Source organism: Semicossyphus pulcher, unplaced genomic scaffold (genome assembly GCF_022749685.1).
Source record: "Semicossyphus pulcher isolate SPU_LCO1_2020_fin unplaced genomic scaffold, fSemPul1.0.p SCAF_22, whole genome shotgun sequence".
NCBI lineage: Eukaryota > Metazoa > Chordata > Actinopteri > Labriformes > Labridae > Semicossyphus > Semicossyphus pulcher.
This window is the reverse complement of record NW_027211696.1, coordinates 11,595,742-11,616,040: the sequence shown is the minus strand read 5'-3', so window position 1 is coordinate 11,616,040 and position 20,299 is coordinate 11,595,742. Positions and strand designations below refer to the sequence as shown.

At 41.6% G+C, this 20,299-nt stretch overlaps 1 protein-coding gene across 1 annotated transcript; it reads right to left on the bottom strand.

The window, feature by feature from the left end:
- Positions 1 to 145: 145 nt before the first annotated feature.
- Positions 146 to 20,299, bottom strand: aff1 (AF4/FMR2 family, member 1). Its single transcript, XM_069673912.1, has 19 exons — positions 20,133 to 20,299; positions 16,368 to 16,488; positions 13,624 to 14,415; positions 11,147 to 11,188; positions 10,492 to 10,578; positions 9,941 to 9,974; positions 9,305 to 9,362; positions 8,054 to 8,195; positions 6,944 to 7,963; positions 6,776 to 6,864; positions 6,445 to 6,652; positions 6,227 to 6,318; positions 4,533 to 4,596; positions 4,294 to 4,430; positions 4,045 to 4,116; positions 3,640 to 3,733; positions 3,075 to 3,118; positions 2,733 to 2,974; positions 146 to 2,648 (listed from the first exon to the last, which is right to left on the bottom strand). Exons 1-19 carry the CDS (start codon positions 20,183 to 20,185, stop codon positions 2,524 to 2,526), a joined length of 3,516 nt encoding a protein of 1,171 aa, XP_069530013.1. The 5' UTR covers positions 20,186 to 20,299; the 3' UTR covers positions 146 to 2,523.

Sequence of the window (20,299 nt, the reverse complement as noted above, 5' to 3'; positions counted from 1 at the left end):
TTCAGAAACATGTGATACATGTCCATTCAGAAATGTTTTATATGTAATTTACTCTTCACGGGTTATTTGCAAACCTTCAGCACAAGTTGTGTAATTTTTTGTTTGAAGAAAAATACGAGTAAACAACGACAACATTTATTTCCAGTGTTTATTCATCTCTGTACACTGCAACACAAATTCTTTACACATTTCACAAAAGGAAAAAAAACATCCTTCAAAAACCTTTCTGGATATTTTTCCAGTCGACAATTATTTGGACAAGAAGTGTAAACTGTTTGCAGATTAATTCATAAATTAAGCATCGACAGTCGAGGATGAAATAAAGCAAGAAAAGACTCTTACAGTTGCACTGTTCATGAATGTCAAAATTAACTTGTGTGCAGACACATCTGTGGTACGAAATGATCATTTGTACATAAAAATAACTCCATGGCACCGGTGTCCTCGCCTCTTACTTAAAAAAATATCACTTCATCAGTTCTGTGAGAAAGTAAAGATAGGAACACTTTGTGATCCTTGTTTAGCCCTTTTATTGTGTAATAGCACAGACACACCAACTTAATAAACAGGCGAACATACCAAAACTCAATGTAATCATTGCAGGAAACGTGCTCATCTAAAGCTATATGCTTTTCCTCATTCAGTATTTCATACTGATTATTTCCGTGTCCCCCTGTGTATCAACATGTGACATCTATCCCTCACTACAAAAATGGAGCCAACAAAACTGCTTTATTGCTTCGAGTCAAAAATACATCAAACAAAGAGTAAATACTAGCTCTGTCGGCCTCGGGAACGTGCTGTTCTTGTGTTCGATAACGTATGTAAAATAACTACAAATACTCAAAAAAGTGCGTTCTTTAGTTAACTAGAGTTTTGGCCTTTGAATCTACTCCCAACAGATTTGGTAAACACTTCGGTACTGAACGTTTGCTACTCAACTAAAGTGTGTGAAACAGAGGAGAGCAGCTCTCTGGTGCAAAAACAAATAAAAGGAAACACGACTGTAGTTTCATATTTGTTTAAAGACTGGCAGCTCCACTCTAACTGAAAAACGGCCGCTGTGAACCACCACATCCAACACTTTAACTAAGGAAAATCTGGGATGTAAATTGAGCCTCCTTTTTTTGCTCTTGCAGGTCATTACAACAATTTTACAACATTTACTTTGATGCTTGCACGAGTGCATTCATTTCTTTTCTAACACGATCACAAGAGTAAAATCTCGCCTGCTTTGGTCTGACAAACTGGTCACCACCTGACAGCCAAGTCGCCTCCTCCACATCCCTGAGCCAAACCCTGAGTCATCAGTCCGTCAGCGCTCAGAAATTTTCCCCATCAACATTCGCTCTGACACAAACGAGAGTCCAGATGCAGAGCAGCACGCAACAACAGGGAAGACCGAAGAAGAAGCTTACGCTTTGAAATTCCGTTGATGCTACAGTCACACCTGAGACACGACAAAGTCTGCTCCTTACAGCCCGATCATGTAGTCCATGTACATCTCCCCGAAAAACGTCACCTACTCTGCCTTCTTATCCCATGATTAAGTGTGTCCAAATTGCAATAATCTACACATGATTACATTCAACTGCATTTCGCCCTAAGAGGACAACCAACATGGCACATGTTTATACTTAATCTTGTTGGTGCACTTTTCATTCACTGGATTTGTGCAAATCTTGAATTTGAAAAACTGAAAACAAAAGTGCAAACGAGGGATTAGCAAAAACATTAACATAACGCTGACTTGATATTAACATTTGGCGTTTTCCCAACACATTTAAATGATCTCTACTTCCAACATGAGACCATGGCACTGCTAGAATAAGTGACCCCAGCCGTGGGTAGCATGAACGCTTGTACTCTTATTGGTTATTCTGGCTGATTTGTGTTGAGAAGTTAAATACAGAATTAAAAAAACATAATTCAAACTGATATTTCAGACTGAAAGCAGGGAGCTGAATCTCCTTTATGAGGAATTAAATAAAATCTATTACAAAAAAACTGTGAATTAAGTTTTACTTAAAGTCTCCTGATTATTGCCTAATCACAACTTAGTGTTTTACGGTCATAGTAGCAACGTTACTAACAAAACTTGTGATAATAAATAAAGTTTGTGTCACTTCTTGCACCAAAACCACATGATAAGCCTGTGTAAACTCAGAGCCATTGAAGTTCATCCAAATTCTACTTAATTAAAGCGCTGACTTGCTCTCACGACATCAGCTGATAGAGAAACAGAAGGTGCAAAATAGGAAATATGATGATAACAGCAAAAAGTTAGTGTTCATATAAGTGCCGACGACAAAGAGAGAAAAGACAAACAAGTGCAACGATCAGCGTGTATCGTCGAGGACACCTATGAGATGAAGCCCGATGAGATGAGTTCATGTCCGTGTAGAGAAAAACACAACTGGCCCGCGCTCAGAGGGAGAGTTCAGCTCGGTATCAAACACACTACAGGTGGTGAGAGGCAGCTCCAAGGCTTGCAAGCGTTCAGGAACTGGAGCAGCTTGTTGGTCACTTTACCTTTTGGCTGTCCAGACGCAGCCAGTGGACTCCCTGTCTGGTGTAACGGACCATAAAGCTCATACTCGACGCCAGGCTCAACGGCTCCATAACAGTGTCCAGCTCTGTCAGCATACCTGAAACGTACAGAAATATTATAGACGTCACTGACATTATGAGCAGTTCGAAAACACTTACAGGGCTTTTGTGTCTCTTCTTACCGCTGCCTTTGCGTGCCAGCTCCTCCGCCTGCTCCCAGATGTCATGAGCGCTCAGGAATAACGAAGTGATGTTGACGTAGGTGAACGCTACTTGTTTGATGGTCTTGGGAACAGCCACACCGCTGCTGACGGGGTCCACAACCAACCCTCCTCCTGCGCTGTGGTTGGAGCCGGGACCCGAGCTGGTGGATGTGTTGGCTGGAGACGGCATGTGGGGCATGGGGGACGGTGTGTTTGAGGCTCTTAAAAAAGGGACACAGGTAAGATTAAAAGCATTAGTCATGCGCTGCACCTATGACAGCTCGGTGCGATATACCCAAACACCGAAACCAGAGGACTTACTTTGAAGTTGGGACAGAAGGATCAGGTGTTTTCTGAGCAGAGATCTGAAAGAGGACCATATTTAATGTACAGTATGTATCAATTCATAGCCATTACTTATCCACCTTGGTAAACCTATTTAAAGGGCGGGTATTATGCTAATTTCAAGCTTCATATTTCACTCTGTGATACCTGTGGAGTAGCTTAGCATAATTTACCATTAAAATAATTGTTCTCACACATGTGCTCTGCGCAGGCCCTCATACAGCCTCTGCCTGAAACGACTCAGTCAGCTCTGTCCCTTTAAGAAACCCCGCCCCTACAAGCCCACTTCCTTCTGATTGGCCAGCTCTCTGAAGTCAATTTTAAGTGCAGCGTGTAGAAAAAACTGTTTGAAACCTGGTGTTCACAGCAGCCTGCAGACTGACTACGAATTTGAAACGTTTAGTTTGGACATCCAACATTGTAACATTATAAAATGCGAAACAGCATCCTACCCACTCTTTAATAACATTCTGTGTTAAATCAAAAGTTCCCAAACAAAGTGCCTGGGAATAAGGAGTGATACTAAAACCGTCATACTTACGTTAAAGTGATCGCTGAGGGTCTTTGAAAACTTGAGTGCAGTTTTTTGCTTGTGACGAAACATGGCCATCTGCAGGATAGACTGGCACTTCAAACTACAAAACACAAAGATCTGTTATTACATTACTCAAAACAGACATGATTCATTAAACAAAGAACAGCCATTATTTCCAAGATTAACTTTTTGATATAAATGTTTTACAATTCTACAGCTTCCAGAATAAATAAAGAGGTAACTCAATCTCTCTCAGACGAAAATGGATGACCACAAATGTGAATTCAAAATGACTAAAAAACCCTGGATGACATCAACCTTAAAGACAAACAAAAATGGCTACAAGAGGAGATAAACTCTAACCACTAACATTCTGGTGAGTGCAGAAACATAAAGTATTATACAACTTACCATAAAGCTAAAAAGTCCTTCTCTGCGGGTGGAGCAGACGGGTCCTCTGAGCTTTTCAGTTTCAGTACAAACCTGTGAGAGTGCAGAGTGAGGCTGTAAAAGTATTGCATGAATTAAAAGCAACTATGGAGCCAAAACCTTCAAGTTATATCTTTACATTTGAGTGGATGAGTCTTTTGTACATTTTAAACATGCATATGAATAATTACAAAAAGCAGCAGATAGTCGATAATAAAAGTGGGTTCTTACTTTAGCAGTTCCACGGTCTCTGCAAACATAGTGTAGGAAGACATTGAAATCTGTGGATCTTTCTCCATGGCTATGCCACTCTCAACGAAGAACATGGCTGCGTCCAGGTAGTTGTAAGCTTTAACGAGCTTATCTGACTACACAAAGAGAAAGAGCAAACACTGTTTAGTCATGAGTTACCTGTATCACAGGGCACACTGCAGCCGTTACAGCACAGAAAAACAAAGAGAGAAACTTACCTCTGCGTCCGCTTTGTGCTTCAGCTTTTTAGCCTCCTTTATGTAATGCTTCACTGGATGCTGCCTACAGGTCAAACAAGCTTTATTAGACAACAACACACAACGAACAACTCATAACACAACATAGTTAGAAGCTTGCGGTAGCTTGGTTAAGTTGCAGATTACATCTCTCAGTTTTTACCACAGAACAACAGTGTAACGGTGTCTGAGAAGATGGACAGATTGAAAGAATACAGCACAAGTAGGCCTACATTAAACAGGAAAGGTTGTACCACGATCACATGCAGGAGGGACATAATACCAGAGAAATCTCTGTGATTCTCTACAGAGCGTGTAATAGTTTGTAGACACTTCTTGTGAAAACAGAGGGTTAAAGTGAGGGAAGACTGACCACTAATCGATCACAGATGGAGGTGTATTCTTGGATGGATAAGAAAACTAAATTAAACCAGATGTCAGACAATTCCTTTCAGGTTTTCTTTAAAAAGAAAAAATCAACCTCCTGTAAAAATCAAGAGTGTCAGGGACATGTCAGGGACAACATCAGCAGTCATCTCCATGGCTGGGCCTGTCTGCTTTGAAACTGCAGTGTGCCAAGGACAAGGCTGAACAACACGTTTTCAGATTGGCAGGTTTGAGACGTCACAAACCTAAGGAGCCAATCCCATTAATGGACGGGGTGACGCTACGCATATCATTATGTGTAACCTATGGCGACCACTTCGGCGATACGTGAGCCAGCTGTAAGCAAACTCACTACTGACTACTAACATTAACGTTACTACTATTAATTACTACATTTCAAGCTCGCTAAGTTGCCACTAAACGATGGCAGAGACGTGTTTTGTTTTCACGACGGAGGAGGTGCATGGAAATGTGCATAGTGGGCGGGACTGTGCCGATCCAGGAATTTTTAATGAGGAAGAAGGAGGAGATGCCTTGGAAGGATTTTTACAAGGTGATTAAACGTATTTTGCTAAAAAAACATTATTTCAAGCAGAGCATTTTCTAGGTCTTAAAACATGACTGGCTGGTCTTTCTGCCTTCACAAGAACAGAGGGGGGAAATGGCCAGATAAGTGTTCTCTAGGACATTATGGTGTCTCAGTGACATTGACCTTTGCCCTTATAGATAAAAATCCCTCCATCTTTTAACCTTTTAAACCCTTTAGTAGATTGCGTCATAACTAGTGTATGAATTCTTGAGGTATTGTTGAGAGATCACAGATCTTTGACCACCTAGCAGACATGCATCCATACATTGTACTGACTCTTGCCTTATCTATCATGTTATCACGAGATAACGAGGCGGCACCACTGTCACGTCAGGTGATCATAACTCGTATCCGCTGAGTTGCAAAGGCCCAAAACAAACAGAGAAAAAGGATTAACTTACTATGTTAGTGTGGGGGCGATGGCAGCATGGCATGTCCTGGTCTGTTATATCAAAGTGAGCAGCCTGTTTTGTTTTCTAGATCGCTGGAAAATTATCCCGTTATCACGAGAAAACAAGCTTTGTTATCCCGAGATAACGGGAAAAAATGGTTGAGATCTCGAGAAAACGACCAGAAGTAACTCGGTATCACGGGAAAACGGCGTAAATAAAGTGTATGGATGCATGTCCGCTAAAGGCTTCCGTACATCTGTTCTGAAATTTAAGATGTACACAAGAATGGGACTTTCTACTATTTGTACCTGTCCTCAAATCGGAGCAAGGGCCTTTTGGTCAAAGCTTCCCTGGTGGACTGTGAAGACGATGGGATGGCCAAGCTGCTTTTTGGGGGGTTCTGTAAAAAAAATGGAGAACAATTCAACTATGACAACAGTCACAAGAACTTGCAGCTTGTCTTTGGAAAAGAAGCAATGAATTACTTTAATGCTCATATGCTAGGTGCTAATATCCTGAAAGTCACCTTCTCAGGCTGGAGGCGCTCTGCGTGCTTTCCGCTGCTCCTCTTGTGCTTCCGCGAGTCTTTGCTCTTCGCAGGCTCCTTGCTGCTCTCCTGGGTCTCCACAGAAGTGCGTTTGAGCAACTTGGAGTCTTTTGTTGTCACAGGCTGCTGCAAAGGATTCTTCTTGGTCTTCTTTTGCTCTCTTCCCTCTGTTGCATTGGTGGAACTTCTGCAGGTGACAAGATGAGAGAACGTCTGTGATCTGACTGAACTGACTCACAACAAACACAAACAATGAGAAGATCTTTTAATCTAAAATAAAAAAAGCATCCCTCTGGTTTAGATGACTTACTCAAGTTTTATAGAAGCATGACTTGACAAGGTGTTGTTGTTTTCCAGCTTCTGCTTCTTCCTGGGAACTGTTTTATTTTCTACCTCCACCTAGAAGAAAACAACACGCATTAAAATAGAAACTTTTCTGTCCGTAAACACCAAAAGAAATAGCCCTCATGTTGCTCACGTTTTGAGGTATACTCTTCTTGCTGGTTTTGGCGAGTTTGTGCGCTGCGGCGGCGTCACTGCCCCCTCCGTCTTGCTCAACGACCAGCACTGATCTCTTTGCGTTGCTGGGTACCTCCTGGTGGCTGCCGGGCGTGTGGGGGACTCTTGAGAGCAGACTTAGATCAATCCTCACCAGCAGCGATCTAGGAGGCTTGCGGGGGTCCCGAGAACTCTTGGCTGAATGCCCAGTCTTTTCTGAGTGCTTGTGGGTTGTTTTGTGAGGAATCTTGGCGCCCTTTTGGCAGACGGTGTCCGACTTTGGTTTGCTACAACTGATTCTGACTGGTGGGGCAGGAGACAGCTGGTCAGGCTGAGCAGGGCTTTGGGTGGGGCAGGAGCAGGGGTTAGGATATCGCACACCGCACGATGGACACTGACCATGCAGGACCAGCGTGGCGTCAGCCTTCCGCTTGTCAAGTGACGCGTGTTTAGAAGTCCTTTTACCCTCTTTTTTAGCGTCACAGCCGTCCTTGCTCTTTTTGCTATGTCCCGTTTTCGTCTTAACCTTTGGTCTGTCTGTGAAACACGAGTCTTTGTCTCGCGTGGCTACAACCGCCTCACACTTCACGCCGATAGCTGCCTCAGTGTGAACTGAGCAACCTGCCTTCGCTGGTTTTGAGGAGTTTGTGTTGCGTGAAAGTTTTCGCAAAGTGCTGCAACTGTTCGAATCAGCGGAGAGGGATTTTTGGCTACTTTGCTGGTTGTAGTTGTCCTGAGGGCTTTCGCTGCACAGCTGGGTTTTCCCAAGGCTTTCAGTGAACTCTTTCTGATGAGAGGAAAGCTGAGGTTTGGACTCCCTGGTGGGGTCGACCACCTCTACACGGGAGTGCTTGGAGCTTTGAGCGGGCGGTGGCTGTTTGTGAGCGGGGCTCTCAGAGTTCGGTGCGCCGCTTTGACTCTCCGCTCTTGAGCTCTGCTGACTGGACCTGATCCAGTTGCCCAGCTGCCAATCAACATGAGCCACTGCGGGAGCGTCAGGCTACAGAAAGACACAAACAATGTCATTTTAAAAACAGTTCAGAGAATATTAATAATCATACACATACAAAAAGGACAAGCTGAAAATCACCTCTGATTTGACCGAGTTGCTCACTGAGGGTTGAGGCGGCTCCTCGGTGGCGCTTTCACTGTCCGACTCGGATCTGGAGCTGCTCTCGGAGTCGCTAGAGCTGGCGGATTCTGCCCCTCTGGAATGTGCTACTTGAATTGAACTGCAACACACAGATATACACAACAATAAAAGACCTATAAAATATCACACAGTAGTGCTACAGCTGTGTGAGCTGTGTGTGCTTATAAACAGTTATTAAACACATTTTTTTATAAATGCTATCCGTCCTGATGAAGCTGGCAAATGTTTCAAACAGAGGAACAATGAGGAGTTGATCAATTTCATTTTTTAATTGGCATAAAAATGACTTTTTCTAAGTTGAATTATTTTCTAAAATGTGACACCAGCCTGTTAAATGTGAGTATTTTCTGATAGTTATATGAATATCTTTGGGTTTTAAACAAGCTACATAAATATTTAGTCTTGAGTTATGGGAAATGATTAACAGCTACTGGTACTTTTCACAATATAATTAGTCAAGACAATTATATAAGGATAAATTGACAATGAAAATGAGTTAAAGATATAAACTTGAAAGTTTTCGATAAATAAATGTCTGTTAAGTCACTATCTATCCCTGAATGAGGTAACACAATGGTGATGGAGCCTATGGCCCACTGATGAAAGCCTTTGCATTTGCAGTGTTACAGACTGGGTGTCTGTGGCGACTTCCGTGGAAAAAACCACAAGTGGCGTCCAGTTAGTGACGCGTTTTCCATCACCCAACAGTGGTTGGTCTTCCAGAGAGGGTAGGCGGAGCTAAGCGGCTGCTTTCCCAGTCTCTGCGACTAAACAGTAATCTACTATGGCTGAACAAAGAAAAGATCGATGACTACAGATACAAAAATAGGTGAAAATCCAAAGAAAAACTAACAAATTGGACGCTCAGATGAAGGCAAACAGTCTGAAAAGGAAACCGACTGTCGGCGAGGAAGAGTGCTCCTGCTGCTAAAGAGAACGAAACTGAAATATTATATCTTTCTGTAAGTAAGTCGCAGCCCTTGTAAATGTTTTTGTAATATTATTCTTTTATGCAGCGACTTGTGGTTGTCAAGTTTTTAAAATGCTTCTTTGACTGAACAGTCGGGGGTTTACTAAAGTTCAGAAACAGGTACTTTCAATGGTCCTTAGGTTGGCAACTAAGGTCCGGAGGTGTCTCATTTAAAACAAATAATTGCATTAAAACTATTCCTTTGAAAAATCACTTACGATGAGGAGCTCTGCTGGATGGGCTGGGCTGGATGTGTGGGCGAGGGGATGTAATTTTCTGGAAAGAAACAGTCGAGACAACAAACATTAGCTTGATTTACCGTCATTGTAAAGAAATGTTCATGTGAAATTGGCACCTGCACACTGCTGCTAATCTTATTTGAAAACAACTTAATAACTAGAAAGTGTAGAAAGCTAGAGAGGATGTTAATATTTGTAGAAAGTGATGGAAAAAAACAAGGTTGAAAAAAAAACAGAGTAATGAGGGATCACTCCTCTTCTCAATGAATGTCTCTCTTAGTGGAGGTTAATTTGAGATAAAATTATAGGTTCTTTCATCCTCTGGTATTTTGCACTCAGTTTACAGAATAGTGGTTTTTAAGTTGCCATAGAAACGTCTCTTTGAAGTAAAAAAAAAAAACATAACAGAGTTCAGGGGAGTGCTGCTTTAACTCCACAGAAGAGTAGAACAGAACAGAAGAGGATGTTATCACTATCAACCTGCCTGGGAGCAAAATCAGTGACCATCATAACAGACTAACTGTGGTTGATTTTCAATGATAGTTTCATTATTCTTTATCAGCAGGTTCATCCTGCCTCTGGAGTTTTAATTGGCTTTATTCCGTCATTACTCACTCTGTCCTGGGCATGAAGAGACACGCACGGCTTCCTGTGAAGACAAGACAGAAAAGAGCTTTAATCTGGGTCATGCATGTGTGTGATTTAGATCCAGCATTTACACTCGATTGATAACTTGTGTTGACCTTTTATTCCCAACATTACTAATTGAATTCTTATCATAGCCTTATAACCTCATTCTTTTACTTAACTTGGAGCTTTAGCAGCAATGAGACAATGACAAACTTGTGGTGTTAGGTCATCTAAGTCAAAATAGTTCACCCCGTCTGAACATCATTTCTTGTGCAGACAATTTAAGTTTAACCTCGGGATGACACCAGGAAGGAGACGATAGTCTTTGGTAAGTTATCAGATAATGGGGGAGGCTAATGAACGTTAGCTGAAGTGAAGCACTGGAATTACTTTGGGCTTAATCTGAAGAGGGAAAGCAAGTGAGAATACATGATCACTGCAGCCAACGCCCCTTCACGTATGCATGTTCACATGAGGATTGCCTGAGCCAATAAATCAAGACACATTCCAATCATTTTCAACCTGTAAGCTCTTACCTTGGTTGGGAATGGGGACTGAGAGGGTTCAGCTGTGCCAGGTGTGTGTATAGCTGTCAGGAGAGGAGGCCATGAGTGAGTCATTTCCTGTGGACAAGAAGAGAGTGATGTTTTAGGAGGCGTTGCAACACAGGAATCAGTCTTTATAAAATAAACAATAAACGTAGAAATTCAGATACCTTTCAAACCAGTAGGATTAGCAGTATGTTGGGTATTGTATAAGAAAGTGGCATAACAAGATAGCCACAAATAAAAATGTATACCCCTTTTCCGACCGAAATTAGCGCGTTGACGTGGGTTTTTCCGACCCTGGAAGACCCGCTTATAGCTGTCAGTGAAGTATACTCCTGTTGGTCTCTTTTCTGCTGAGTCACCATCTGACGTCACAAACGCGCCGCAGACAGGGTTAGTAAACAGTGAAGATGTTACGATGGTTAGGTCGTCATTGTATCTATTACTCATTCAGTCTGCGTATCAGACTTGGCACTGACAAATTTTGAACGATGTTCGAGCGCTGCTCAGACGGAAGCCGCAGGAGTTACAGACGGAGCATAGCATCACGCCAGAAAGGGGGCGGAGATTAGCGCGTGTTCCCATCAATGCCGATCGTGGTTTTTTGACCAGTGGGAAAGCGGCTTTGGAGAGCTGGACTTACCTTTAAAATGTCCTCGACACACTGAACTTCATTTGTCCTCGTCTGTTAAACGGAAAGAAATAACGATGAGATTCCAGAAGAAAGTGAAAGACAGCATAAAATGAACAGAAAGTTTTGATATGTTTTAAAGGCAAACAGTTGGTGGTATTCAACAAGATAATCTTAAAAATAAACACATTAAATCTGCCTTAATCCTCCGCCCCTTTCAGAGAGGCACACCTAACCCTGGCAGCGGCATTGCCAAGTTTATATGGAAAGCTGTCTTTTGTTACAAAGCCTGCGATGTAGTATTCACCTGAAGTTTTAACTTGATAGAAAACTGCTGTAAGATTAAAAATGTCTGAATAAAAACACATCTCGTCATTTTTTCACTCAATTTCTTTGTTGATTTGTTATCATTAAGGCATTTTAAATCTCCCACAAAAAATATTTTCGATGGTAAATACTGAAAATCTTTGTGTTAGAGGTAGAAAAACAAGACTTTAAAGTCCTATAAACTATGTGTGAACACAGATAGACTGTCTCTCTTCTGTTTATAAAAGGGGGGTAAACATAACATGAAAAACATTTATACAACAACACAACTAACGTCAGGCGAAATCACTGCACTCTAGTGACGCATAACCCTGCATCAGGCAGTTACACGCCGACCACAACATCAGATAAATACTATGTGTGTGTGCGTGTGTGTGTGAGTGAGTCAACAGGCTGCATTTCACTTTGTTTTCAGGCCTGTCTTTCAGTGTTTTTCCTTCTGAATGAACAGTGTTTGAGATAAGGTCAGAGTGAATGGGCCCCCGGAGCAGTTATGTAAGTTGGTGACAAAGCTCATTTATTGTTCTGCTGAGCCCAGTTGTGTGAAGTTATCAGAGGCAGCTGAGGTCACATACGCACAGACTCAATAACAACAATAACACAGACCACAGGCTGCTTGCCACATACAGCATGCCATACACCTGGGAAAGTTATGTCATATTTTCTGTCTCGCCTATTTGAGTTGTTTTACTGCCAAACTTTGGAACTCAATCTTCCTCTCAATGGTTAAGGGCTATAGGGACATTTCTGATTATAGTATGTATCCAAAAATGTTTATACCTGGCTGACAGCAGGTGTTTACTCGGGAGGTAAGGTTTGCTGAAAAATAGAGTGAGTAAATGCCCCGCTGTCCTGCACTGGATTAGTCCCAGCAGCGAAAACAGCAGCACAATCAGCACTGTGCTGCTGCAGGAGGGTAAGGGGGAGGTGCAGAGCGCTGCAGGTGCAAGGGTTGTGTTTGTGTGCGTGTGAGAGAGACAGAGTACAGATGAATAGGGTTGAACTGGAGTTCAGCCAAATACTCCAAAACAAAAGGAAGACCAAGAGGTTTTTTTTTGAACGGCCGAACGGGCAAGAAAAAATATCACAACTATGAAGTGGTTTCAGAGAACACCCTGAGATCAGCAGAAACCCTCTGACAGTATATTCAAAGCCCATAAAACAGTGCTGACAAAATAATAGGCAAGACTTCAATTGCCCCATTACCTCCCCACAGTGTCGGGAAGCACGGAACCATTCAACGATTAAGGGGTGTTTGATATAACAATATACTGTGATTCTAAAAAGCTAAATAGCTGCATTGTTTTTACAATAATCATATAGCATACCATAGTAAGTGTTGAGGACAAGAGTTTCACTGAAAATTCCAGTTTCTCACCTAAAATTAATAAAGATCAACTAAAAATTTTATATTAAATAGTACAAAAACCCCTGCAACATAACCTGTCTCTCCAGTAGGTATCATGAAGGTGTTTATGAGCTTTCTCTGTTAACCCAGGCTTTCTGCTTCAGGCTCTGTGCACGCTCACAGAAACGGGGGCGTTTTACGCGTCATTTGACGCTTCTTCCGCACAAAAGGAGAGATCATCGGCTGTCTGCTTCAGTCAGACTGTTTAAATGGGAAGCAATGGTGAATATTTACGTAATATTTACGTACGTACGTGCACTGCTTCGCTCTGTGCGTATCTATGAGTAACGTTACGTTCCAGAAGTTTACATATACATATAACCTAAGCTGAGGATCTATATTACACTGTCAGGATATTATTAATGAAAGCACGGCGCTTTACAGCTGATTTTAAGCCGGAACTCTGAACATAACCTTCTCCCGGCCAGGTTAGCTTTGCAGAGTAAGTTACCATGGTGATCTAGCCAGGTTAAGAGACAGCCAGCTTCGTGGCTAACTAATCTCGCTTCGGAGTACACCCCTCAGGGGAAACAGCTAGTCTGGCTTTGATCGTTGAAGAATCCACTGTTTTTACTGTTTCATCTGTACAAAAAGTTAAGTGTAAAAATAACAAGTCACAGTTTTATAGGAAGTTAAACAATCTCTATCCAAGCCATCTATTTTATCCTGTTTCCTTTCTTTGTGGTTAGCTAGAATAACCAGTCATATTAAAATTTAAATCACAGTTGATCAGGATTGAAAACAAAATACTTACCTCCAAAAACTGTGGAAGTATCTTCCCTTTGCCCAGGCCAGATTTGCTGATTAACTCTGGAAGAGGCGCGTATGGCTCCGGTGAAGGTTTTAGCTCAGGTGACTCACTGACCACCTGGTCCTGACCATCCATGGGCCGCACGTACGCCGTTGGCTTCTGGGTCATGACAACACTGGGCTGCTTAGACGATAGGAGCGAAGGGAACGTCTGGGAGGGTAGTGCGTTACCCTTGTTTGCTTGAAGCAGAGGTGCATCTTTGGGGGACTGTTTAAGGGTAAATGTGGAAGCATCCACAATGCAGGCGGACTCAGAGGGGTGATTTGTGGACCCTTGTAGCTGATGTCTGTCAATGTTGTCCTTAGTGTCCATGTCAGTGTTATCGTGGTCACTGGAACGTAGGAAGGGTAGCTGCTGAGCATCAGGAGACTGAGAAGACATTTCCTGCTCCCTGAGATCTGAGCGCGCCTCGCTTTTCTTTTGTTGATGTGCCGAATAAGTGGATAAGTGGCCACAGTGGTTAGGAGGAGAGGCGGTGGACATCCTCATGGGCTGGGAGGAGTAACTGCTACTAGACGTAGCTGTCTGAATTTGATTGGGCATGTTATGGGCCGGGTTATGGAATGGAGGTTGTGTTGTTTTATCTATGTTTGTCTGATTCTGATCAGACTGTGAGAAGGTTACACAAGAAGGAATGGGTAAATGCTCAACGGCAAAGGGATAGGGATTATTCACATCTTCATAACTTCCCAGCATCCTTTGGATTCGATTGGAAAGCTCATCCCCTTTGTTTGTCTAAAAAAGAAGGAATAACACAGTTAACTGAGGACAGATAACTCATTTTACAGAACTTCTTTTATACATGTTCACATTTAACCTAATCTCTATTTACAAGGAGGCAGGGAGGAGGACGGCAAGTGTTCTGGTTTCCATTTGTAGTAGGGATAGATTATCGGCCAGGCCGATCACGGCGCCGATATTCGGCATTGTGACGCATATGCCGATAAGAGATCAGTTTAAAACTGGGTTATTTTGGCTCTGATGCATATATCATTAAAGGCATTTAAACAAAGTTAAGTGTTGGAGTTTGTGTTATTCAAAATTCTGACGCCAATATTTTCACTTTTACTGCAAATGAATATCGGCTTCAAATATCGGTTATCGGCCTCCTTGACTACTAATAATCGGTATCAGTATTGGCCCTGAAAAAACCATATCGGTCTATCTCTAGTTTGTAGTACGCTGGTGGTCCCAATAATATTGACCAATCAGCCATGTTCAGAGGTGTGCCCAGAGGCTTTATCGTCGTCCGACTATCGTCGATGGGATCCGAGATTGCACCGCACCAAATGTCTAAAGCATTTGGTAGGGTTTTACCCCAAATATACTGTATCAAGCTGCTGCTAGTATCAGTATATTTAAGCAGAAACACTATGGGAGTAGCCTCTGCCTCTAAACTTCTTGTTAAAAAGAAAACACAAAAGACTGTCTCTTTCCATTTGCAGAAAATTCCTTTCTTGTCCTGCAAACATTCAGCTGGATTGTCTCACTAAAATCTTTCTAAACAGACTGCCCACATCCCAAAATCCAGATGAGGAAAGAAGAAAAAAAAGTTGATATACCAGCTGAGTCGCCTTAAATTACTATCATGCGCGTCCACCAATTGCATCACAGTAATTAAACTTTACGAGCAGCAGCGAGTGATTGGCTGACCTCTTTTGCCTCTCACTCTTCATACAGAATGTCCTGTCTTATTTATGGATGCTGTTGGAACAATTTGCCTCAGAGGGAGACAGCAGACTGTAGTCAAGAATGAGCAAAGTCCTGCCATCTCCTCAAGTAACAATACAAACATATTTTAGGTAGGCGGAATATTCTTCTTTTGCTTTTATATTCTTTGTGTAAAAAAAATGATGATATTCTCTGGGGTGCTGGTTTAGCTGGTAGAGCAGGCAGCACATGTATAGAGGCTACAGTCCTCGACGCACTGATCACATAAAATGACGTGTGCTCATACTTAAAGGAATATTACAAGCTATTAGCTGCAGACTTCACATTGCTAACAATCTGCTGCTTCAATACTGCACACTAACCATGTACAACAACCTCAAAGGGTCAAAATTCAGAAACGCAATGGGTTTAAAAATACAGCCAGTCAAGTCAACAGTAAAGTTTCAAACAAAAATACGCTCCTAGGTTTACGTAGGTGATCTGAGTGAGGGGCTAAAATACAGTTTTCCAGGACAACATAAATTATTTCCAGGATATTTGATCATTTTAATCAATTTCCAGGTGTTTCCATGACTGGAAAACTAGTCTCTAAATTTCCAGGTTTTCCAGGTTTTCCAGGACGCGTGGGAACCCTGTCCCTACATTTCCTGTCTCTCTTCAGCTGTCCTATAAATAAAGGCAAAAGCCCCTCCCAAAAAATCTTAAAACAATCATATTCTCTATCAAGGACAGTAAAAGTGAATTAAAACTATGTAAGAGCATTAATTATGCATCATTATACCCCACCAATTTAATCAAAACCTGCTTTTGCTGAAAAGATGTAAATGTTTGTAAATTAAACACTTTTCCCCCTCAGTTTTAACATCATTTGCAATTGTTCTCACACCGTATCCAAAGAGCTTACCTAGCAGTGTAATAAGCACTGTCTTCCTGTCAGGGGGTTTACATATCAGTGGATCATAATGAAACTACCTGCAGCATAATAAGAAGATTTCCCTCCTGTTGTGAGTCTTTACCTTGTACGGTTGCCCAAAGAGTGGCACGCTCTCAGGGTTGAGTTCTTTGGCTTGGCTTGTTTCTTGGTTCCTCTGTTCCCATGCTCGGAGGCGGAGAATGTTTCTTTCTTCATTGTATACACTGGAGAACATTATAAAAGACAAGACAGAATTAAAGAAAATCAGCAAGTGCATATTTTTAACGTTTAATATGATTACCGTGTAAACAAAAGAGGTAAAGATGCAGCAGGAGCCTTACAAACTGAGATCCTCCTCTACTCCTGAGTGGGAGAACAGTACAGCTGCTATCTCTTATTTTAAAGACTGAGTGATAACCCTGTGAACAATGAATGTGACAACCCCTTATGACAAAATCAGCTTTGGCTAAAGACACCGGCAAATGTAGTGCCTGAAAATTTAAGATGGTGTGCCCTGGGGGGCAGAGGAGCAGAGTCTAATGGGAGACAGACGATCGTGCCCATCATATCTACTGACGAGTGTAATTACACTCACAGACGCCATGAGGATTGAGCACAACATTCACATCTGTTCCCTCTAATCCCTGAAGATGACAGGCAGCCCAAGCAGGTATCAAATGAATGATAACCATCACGACTCTTGATATGATGCCCAATGGTAGAAAGAGTTTACTTTAGTAACTTACATTGTGGAAAAACAGAAAGCCTCCTGGGAACAGACCAAAATTCACTCTAGACTTGTCTATACTCTGAAAGTTCGTACTTTTCTTCCCAAAAACACAGCTTTGATCATCCTCTGAGACCCTGGTGGGATGCTTCCATGGCAACAAGAGGAGCAGCACAGATTTGGGATTAAGCCAAACAGATGAGCACTTACTCATTAATTTGGCAGGGACACAGGCCAAACTACTAGTACAGCACAAACTGGCACTGCCCAGTCAAAAGCCCTACACACGTACCACTCAGGGGTAAAGGAACACAATGTTCCTGTGTATAACTTACCTGCAAAGACAAGCATGCTGTTAATGTTTCTACATGTTAATATAGAGAGCACTTGAGAAGAATATCAGGGGTTTAATTATTGATGAGTGAACATCAACTGTGCCAAATTATCACTTGTAAATTGATTTAATGTTGATATTGAGTTGACGCCTAATCATTGATTTTTAATTAATAGCATACATGCAAAGATTCATGACAGTGGCAGTTTGGTAATCTATCTTCAGCTATTTGACTCTTCGACCCCAAGCTTAACAACGTCAACTAAGACAGAAGGAAGTAACCATATAAACAACACAGGTCTCAGACACCGGTAGAGTCATAGGGGCACAATACATTGACTTGTTTACAATATTCCAATATATCTAAACACATGTAACTGTAAGTATAATAACGCCAGATTCTTGCCAATACAAAGGCCTAAGCTCAATATCAACTCTTTTGGACCAATATCAACTATTTTTGCAGTCTGGCTGCCCTGCTGGCAGTTTAATTGGCAGGTTTCCTGTCTTTAAAACAGACTTTGACTTGCTGTGCCCTGCACCCTCTTGGTAGAGCCTTCCATTAAGACCAGATAGAGACCTCTCTGAGTGTATTTATTTACTAATAACAGATGACAAATGCCAGAAACAGACAATGCGTCCACATTACAGAATAACCCACGAAGGGAAGCCGTACTGACAGTGAAACAGCCAACAGTAGTATGTAGGTAGTATTATGTAGCATTTAATTTATATGCAGAACACACACAGAAGCTGCTAAAAGAATAAATACAAAAGGTAAAAGTTGACAGTCTCACTCTCAAATGCCTAATAATTAAGCTGTCAAATATATAAATTATACAGTTGGCAAAAACATGTGCCATCGCTTCTATCACGATTCCACCGTCCTGTTCGCATAACACCTCACCACCTGTGAGATTTCAGTGCGAGACTTCTGTTTCTGGTTCTTACTCTTTAAAAAAAGGACGATCTTTGTAGGGATCATTTCTGTAATGTTGTCGGACACCTGGAGTAACAATCTGAGCCTGTCAGCGGCAAAAACAAGCACTTTTAGTGGACGTACTATGATCGAGCGCAACTGCCCCAGTGGATTATGTTCCATTGCGGCCATATCGTGGCTACGGTGGAGGCCATCTACTAGACCGATTCCAAAAGTTTTTGTTCCTATGAGTCATTTCGACACCCACATTTTCAAAAATAGGAACCACATTTAAAAATACCAAACTTCTCCTTTAATACATCAGAATGTAACAAAAGTGACAGCCAGAAGGACCTCAAGAAAAAATGTTTACTTCAAGATAGACATAGTACTTTTTAAGACTTCCAAAAATTAAGGCCACACTGTGTGTAATACATGCAAAGACTCCTACACACTTCAGCATCGTCACAGAAGGAGGTCCCTGAGGGCCACGAGGGGAAGACAGGCGACCTCGTGCAAATAACTGTATAGAAATAATCAATCTTGTTGCTGATGGTCTGGTTTGCTTTTGTCGGTCATAAAGAGTGATCAGAATTCATTTCAGTCTGTTTCATAACCAGTGAAAAACTCCTCACAGGAGCTTTAAGTGAAAAACAATCAATATATTAATCAATACATGGAAATTATCTTAAGTTATGGGCCTTATATGAAACTAGGAATTAATGAATTTGATGTTTTTGTCATGTGTAAAAGCACCACAAATATTGTGATAACTAGGTTTTCTTAAAAACACCACCTCCACATATCTTGATACTTTATTTATCTGTACTGCTTAACAGGTTAACTGATTTTTATTCTGTGGTAAAACACGAACAAATGGGACAAGGATATTTTAAAACTGATGACGCATTCCTGCGTCCCTCTTCAGATTAAAGTAACAGGACACACCTTTGTGTACATTTTGCCTCCAGTGCACACTTGTTCATAGTGTTTTTCACATATTACTTGCAAGTCGTCTATAAAAGCTGTCAAACTGCATCTAACCAGCATATGAAGAAACGCCTAAACAGCCCCAAAGCCACCAGTCTAAATAAAGCTTTACTTCTGTTTTATTTGCCTTTAAAACCTTAACACTCCAAGACTCACTTTTTAAACTGCATGAACAGGATCTTTGTGAAATCCTGTGTGTCAGCTGTAATCCTCCTATTGATCTCAAACATGACAGTCTGCAACAGTCTTTATTAGAATTAGAATTTATGTAAAGCATGCTTATGCAAGTTAAAAAGTTGTTTAAGACAGGAAAGAGAAAGACTTGGAAACTAGTGTCACTTTTGTATCACTTTGGTTAAGATTAGCATAACCAAAATTACACAGGCCTGTTGTTATTTCTGGGAGGCTGGATTTACAAGCAGTCTAGATTTTGTAGGAATAAACAGAAAAGTCACATAAATGCAGACAATTACAGACACAGACAACCCCCTGTTATATAACTTGTTATCCACGATTTAAGTTAGTCAAGTATAACGGATGAGGTTTAGCAGATATCGAGGTGTTTAACATTTAAACGTAAAACAGCGTGTATAAACATGGCCAGCCCCCCTTTGACCAGCTGGTAAAAATCACACCAGCCTGCTCTTTCCAGCTGATTCCACCTCCTCCTCGAACTGCTTATCATGCTAAAACATTGCATGTCAGTTTTATATCACGTACAGAAAATGCATACACCATCTTCCTTTTGATAATTTCACAAAGTTTCGAACAAAAACTTCACTAAGAGACGTCTCAAGTGCGCTGCTCGTGAGAGAGCAGGCTAACCGTCTCTGGCTAATTAACGTCAGTTACCCAGACAGGCTGTGAAGCTAACGGCTAACGGCTAGTGTCTGCCTACCTCGGCTGAGATGCCATGGTGCGCCTCTCACAACAACCAAAGTTGGTTGTCATGTGTGTCTGACAGTCCTCCCCACGGTCTCCTCCTCACTTGGTCACATTGTTTACCGGTGAAAATAATTTAGGTCCTTTAAATGACTTGTCAGGCCGCCGTTGTTTGATAGTTGT

What these genes read in the sequence shown, in the direction of transcription:
- aff1 (XM_069673912.1), bottom strand. Translation starts at nt 20,185, where the DNA reads ATGACAACCAACTTTGGTTGTTGTGAGAGGCGCACCATGGCATCTCAG. An exon ending in TTGCTCCGATTTGAGGACAG is followed by an intron (nt 4,597 to 6,226) that starts GTACAAATAGTA and finishes TTTGACCTGTAG; the next exon opens with GCAGCATCCAGTGAAGCATT. An exon ending in GAGACCGTGGAACTGCTAAA is followed by an intron (nt 4,117 to 4,293) that starts GTAAGAACCCAC and finishes GCACTCTCACAG; the next exon opens with GTTTGTACTGAAACTGAAAA.